This window comes from Nansenia antarctica (assembly GCF_963989245.1).
Source record: "Nansenia antarctica genome assembly, chromosome: 12".
Classification (NCBI taxonomy): Eukaryota; Metazoa; Chordata; class Actinopteri; order Argentiniformes; family Microstomatidae; genus Nansenia; species Nansenia antarctica.
Window position 1 is genome coordinate 14,937,819 of NC_137682.1, and position 6,326 is coordinate 14,944,144.

General features: G+C 41.8%; 1 protein-coding gene across 1 annotated transcript; it reads left to right on the forward strand.

The window, feature by feature from the left end:
- Positions 1–3,207: 3,207 nt before the first annotated feature.
- Positions 3,208–4,302, forward strand: LOC308168904 (protein FAM110B-like; the record flags this gene model as incomplete). Its single annotated transcript, XM_080543546.1, has 1 exon — positions 3,208–4,302. The coding sequence occupies one exon, from the start codon at positions 3,208–3,210 to the stop codon at positions 4,300–4,302; it is 1,095 nt and encodes a 364-aa protein (XP_080399672.1).
- Between the last annotated feature and the right edge of the window lie 2,024 nt (positions 4,303–6,326).

Consider the following 6,326-nt stretch of genomic DNA (forward strand, 5'->3'; position numbering starts at 1 on the left):
AAATGCATACACACGGACACAACATAATTATTTTTTACCATTCTATTATTGTATTGCTCAATTGTATCTTGCCTACATTGACATTTTGTTTTCTCTTGCTGCTGCAATGTCGACTGAAACTGAAGCCATAATAATTTTACTCTCTTGTATAATGGGATGTAATAAACGTTTGGCACACATGGCAATAAAAAATCATGAATCTTGAATCATTATTGTTATTATTATTATTTAGCAATTTAAACATGTCAGCCCTGCAAGTTTGTTTCCTGAGGGTTAGCTGACAACCCCACTGACAGATGACAGGTAGATAATGACAGGTAGTGTAATGCAGGAGTGGTTGTCTTGAAGGAGTGGTTGGGGTGGGGATAATAATGCATGTTTGAGAATCTCTAAAGTCCTGGTGAATTTACTTATGAGCAATTATGTTGACCCTTGCCCCATGTCTGTGACAACTCTGTGAACTGTCAAAGGTCAATGGTGAACTGCCAAAGGTTCTTACGCAATACCAGATGAATAACCCCTAAAATAGACCGCAAGCGTCAACCTCAGCAGAGCGTGTGTGTGGGGGAACTGCTGCGGCTTCCACACTGGCTGCATGTCTTCTGTGTTTGCTGATGTCTGTTGAGGTTTTTAAAAAAATACATATTTCTTTAGGTTGTTGTTTCAAGGGTCACATTTCAAACCCATTATAACAGGTTATATTAATTACACTTTTATACATTTTGAACACCGGCATTTTCTATTTTTATACTAGCCACCTGACAGGGAGTTATAACGCTTCCTAATCCTCAGCATGAGATGTACATGCAGCAGATAAATAATATTTGTTTGGCTTTGTTGTGTCAAACGTTCACTTCAGGCCTTTTATTGGCTGGTCCTCCGACGTCAGAAAATGGATGCGATTTCAATGGCCATCCACCTCGAAATGTTTGCAGGGGAAGCTCACTCTTTCATTCACTGTTGCAATGTCAATCATGGAATAGCATTTAGTGTTCCTAGTTCCTACGTAGTAGTAGGAACAGTTATTGTTATTGGTGGTTTACTTATTTTTCTTCTTTTCCTGGCTTTGGTCAAATAGCTCAAAAAGTCCCTGACCAAAAAATGCTATGAATTTGCATGCCACAACTAGAGAGCATCAGTAACTATGGCAGAAAGAATGACCATGATTAGACCATAGGTGGCGCTATAATAACCAAAAGTGAATAATTTATTCAGAATTCTGAATGGCATATGACGCCCGAAATGTAACTAAAGTTCAGCCACGGAGTTGTTACCGCCCGTAATATCAGTGCAGATTGGCAGGATATGAGCACGAGTTGCTAGCCTTCAGAGCACTGCTATTCTGTCATGAACTGGCCTGATAATGAATAATAATAATAATATCTTAGATGTATATAGTGCCTTTCTCAAACCCAAGGACGCTGAACAGATTTCATAGACAATGAAGCATTGTTCTTTTTTATTTGATGACTTGTTTGTGTTAAGAGTTGTGTGATATATGTCCTCAGTTGATATATAATGTGTAATGTGTAATGTTAAGATTGTGCCACAAGAGGCGCTAAGGCGCAGGGTATAGGACGCATGCCTGCGTCATCACGTTGATGTGTGTGTTGATCACCTGTGGGGAACTATGTTAGTTCGAGACTGTCACCGTGAGACTGATGTGTGTACAGCCCGCCAATAAATATGCCAGGCTTGGCTAAAGGTGATCTTCATCGCGTTTCCTCCGAATGCAACGTTAGCTGCACAAGTATAGGATAACTTAACAGTTTGATTGCATGAAACAAATCGCGAGTGTCCATGCTTTTCTATGATACTACTGATGACATGTATCAGGGTCTGGAAGGGTTATCCCATTTCATAGGGGAAGATTTTCAACCACTACCCCTTGTAACTCTGTTACGAGGGGCAAGCCGAAAAGTGAGTGGCACTCCAAAACGAGGGTTAGGGGTAAAAAAAGAGAAATGGGATTGGGCCTTAATCTGGAAAATTGAATTTTCTAGGCCCAGGGCTTGCATATCCAGAAGATATTCTCTCCTCTGGGATGTTCTGCCTTACTGTTACAATAGCTGATCCTCTGGTGTTGTGCCTCCCCCTGGTGATTGGCTGGAGGTAGCGTAGGAACCATTACTGTTTATTGGATCACCCAGGAAGGCACCTTCATCACAGGCAGATTGTCAAGTAAAAGAATCCCGCCTCCAGTCATTTGGACCACCTTCACTTGTACATGCCTAATCTTCCAACATTTAACATTTTGCATGTGTACAATCTCAAATAGTAGATCATTTTGTCCTTTTGTCCTCATTAAATAGCATACCTTTCACTACTCATGTCCAGATATAAACTAATGATATAAGCACATAGCTACAGATTAAAAACAATAACAATAATAAAAGCAATAATAATAGTGAATATAGCAGCAGGAAATTATTAACAGAGGGCTAGAGCAGTGTAAATAGGTACAGTATGAAAATAGATATTTATGTGGCATAAGTGATTATTTGGGAAATATAGGGTGAAATATGTTAAATATGTAATATGTTAAAACTGTGGAAAATCTTATCCAGTAACTCTTTATGAGATATGTTGTACTCTATATTCCCACATGCTGTCACAGAGACACCTTTCCCAACCTTTCCCATAGGTTCTTCATCAACCAATCCAATCTGAGTGCTTGCAGTAACAGCCAACCGTATGTCTCCTTTGTGAGTTCTTCCTGTTGTTGCTAGAACAGTGATGTCAAGTCTCCTATGACATGATTGGTTGCACTGGGTTTCAGGTCACTGCCTGGGCTGAGCACAAAGGACTGGAGGAGAAAACTGCATTGGATGAATCTAGTGGAGGGGGAGACACACTACCACAGGCTCCACTTTCTACCCGTCGATTCATTCTGCTTGTGCCTTCTCAAAGACTGCTCAGACAGTGAAAGAGAGAAATCTTCATGGAGAGGTAAAGAGAAAGATTTTGATTTAGAGAGAGCTGTAGCAGTGACACAGGATAGACAGAGACTTACATACAGTAAACAGGAAGCAAAATATAGCCAGTGCTACCTGCTTGGAGGTGCGATATTATATATTATAGACGTGGTCGTATGCAGGGAACAGTGTGATTTTCTTCCAGCTGAATGTCTGTTAATAGGAGGAAGAGCTGTGAGTGGCGTGCACCACACAATCCAGCATAGCTGCAGAGGGGGAGCAAACCTTGGTCATGCCCATAGAGATGCTTCAAACAGAGGGTGCCAGCAATGCTGCCACTTTACCAGCTCCGCCGTCCTGCCTCGTCCTGCCAGGTGCAGTGCCCTTGCGCATCCTCAACAGGAGGCCGGAGTACTTCCGTCAACAGGCAGAGAACAGCCAACCCAAACGTCTTAGTGCTGTGGAAAGATTGGAGGCTGACAAGGCTAAGTACGTGAAGAGCCAGGAGGTGATTAACGCCAAGCAGGAGCCCATCAAAGCTGCTCCGATTCATGGCCCCAGGAGAGCTGGCAGTAGCCCTGCCCTCAGAGTCTCAAAGAACAACAGCAAATCTGAGGTGGGTGCCAAATGCGTCAACCTCAACTTGGAGATACTCCGTAACCTGCTGAATAGCTCAGAGGGCTGTGGGGGGCGACTGGGGTACGGGGCACGGAGTTGGCTGCCACAGCGCTCACGCTCCAGCGAACTGCGCCGCCGCTCCTTTGCCGAATCGATGTGGGTTTTCCCTCTGCATGGTGCCAACCTGAGCGCTAGCCTCCTGCATGAGCGAACCGCCCAAGGCCCACTGCACCTCTCACTCAGTTCCTCAGACCTGCGCTTGCACCTCTGCTCCAAGCCTGGAATCACCGGCTATGGCCCGCTTCTGCTGCCCTGTCCCCTCTACATGCCCTCAGAGAGCCAAGCCACAGACCTCACCGGCCCTCAGAGACCATCCCTGACCCGCTCAAAATCTGACCTAAGTGAACGCTACACCAGAGCAGGTGCAGACATGGATCGCTTCTTCAACTACTGTGGGTTGGAACCCAAGGATCTTGAGGGCTTGGGCATGGTGGAGAGCTTTACCCGTGCCCACTCGGACATCATTTCCCTCAACTTCCACAGTGCCAGCATGAAAAGTTCAGACTGCGAGCAATCTCTGCACAGCAATGAGAACCTTACAGACGATGGGGTCTCAGCTGAGCACATGCCCTATGGCATATCTGCTGTGGAGCGCAATGCTCGCATCATCAAATGGCTGTATAACATCAAACAAGCACGGGAGTCATCAAATGTCTGTATAGCATCAAACAAGCATGGGAGTCTCAGAAATCCTCTCATGTATGAGTGAAGTCTTCTATGGCAATGATTTACATGAACAAACTACACAGAGGACTCATAACACATTGCATCTACTGTAACAACTATATAGGTCGATATTAAAGCTGATATGATATATTTAACATAGCATCTTATAGTGCATTATGTAAAAATCTCAACTTGAAATAAATGAGTAGTACTACTAATAATCTGAACACAAGAAAAGGAAAGAAAAGAAGAAACGTGTGTTTGCATAGCTGTCTTATTATGGTAATGGAATAAGTTCACATAGTGAGATGTACTGTGTCTTTGTGATGTCTTTAAGATCAATGAAAAGTCAGCTGTTGGTGAACATTAAAACCCATGGTACAGTATTTATGCAAAACTGAATGCTCATAGTTTTGATGGTACTGTATGAAACTGTTGTTGGATAGTTGGTGCCTATCTTTACGGCGAAAACACACTGCAAACGGCGCCCATGTTAATGCTTAGAGCAGCCATACATATATATATATATATATATATATATATATTAAAAAGAATTCTGAGTGGGGCAGTCCCACTCATATTTTTTTTCATTTTATTGACAGATACAGTAGAGATTTAGACAGGAAGGATGGGTGAGAGAGAGAGGAGGGATGACATGCAGGATATGTCCCCGGCCAGAATCGAACCGGGGCCCCTGCGGTTACATGGTCAACGCTTAACCCGCTACGCCACCTAAGCGCCCCCAAATAGGATTTATTAAACATAGAATGGCATCAGATAAGATAAGACGTCTCTTACATATAATTCATGCAGCACCAGACATATAAATGCAGTGTGTGAATTTGCCTATTGAATTTGCCTATCGATGCAGAGAAAGCCTTTGACAGACTTGAATGGTATTATCTTTGACTGTTACAGTATGTTGTGGTAAAGAATTTATGTTGAAGACATTCTACAGTAATCAATAATCAAAGGTACTAACAGGAAATCAGTGTTCATCACAACTTGCCATCACAAGTGGGACACATCAAGGGTGTTGTGCCTCTCTACTGCTATTCACCCTATCAGTGCAGTCTTTGGCTCACATAAAGTAAATCCCAAGAGATACGACAAATAGCTGTGAAGGACACAATCCAAAAATGTTCCCTATATACAGTTGACCTATTAATATATTTGGATGCTGTACCACTTTCCCTGCCAAATGTTTTGAATATTTTTTTTGTGATGTAGCAATGCATCTCTAGCTATAAGATGAATTTGAGTAAATCATCAATACTACTGCTTAATAGATCTTAGATCTCAATCTAGAATCAGAGATAGCTATAGTGACACCTTTTCTAGATTTTCTAGAGAAAATTGTGTTGAAGAACTACAAATCTGGGACATCATCCCAGTCACTATACAAAATTGGTCTTTACAACCAAGTGGCCAAAGGCAATCCCTTAATGAAAAACTAAATCCATTTCACATCCATAATTTGCAATAATTAATTCAAGTGATACAGCAAAGGAAGTGTCTGGAAATGTGCTGGTTTTACTACAAAACATTACGTTTAGTGCACATTCAACACATTCAATGCAGTTTCTGCACCATCCCTTGTGTGAAGAATACTGGTAGCGGCATCATGCTATGGGTGCTTGTCACCAGCAGGGACTGGGGAGTTTGTCAGGATCAAGAGGAAATTTGCTTAGTGAAAAATGAAAAAAAAATGTGCTTAGTGAAATTTGCTTAGTTTGCTTAGTGACAATCTAATCAACAAACTCACTCAATACTAACATAGCTTTTCCATGATTTTTGCTCAAAAAAGCAAACATATTTCATGAGGAAATGTGTATGTGGAATACTATTCTAACCCATGTACCTTTCAAGTTTTTCAAGTTTCAAGTTCAAGTTTTCAAGTTGTATTGTTTCATCACTTTACTACACAAGTGTAAGAGAGTAAAATGAAATCTTAGGCTTCGGTTCCTAAAATTGCAGCATAAGACAATAAGGCAATAGGCATAACTCAAGATTTAAAAAAGTGACAATAGTAGAGGACATATAAGACAGGATACAATTAGCAGTACA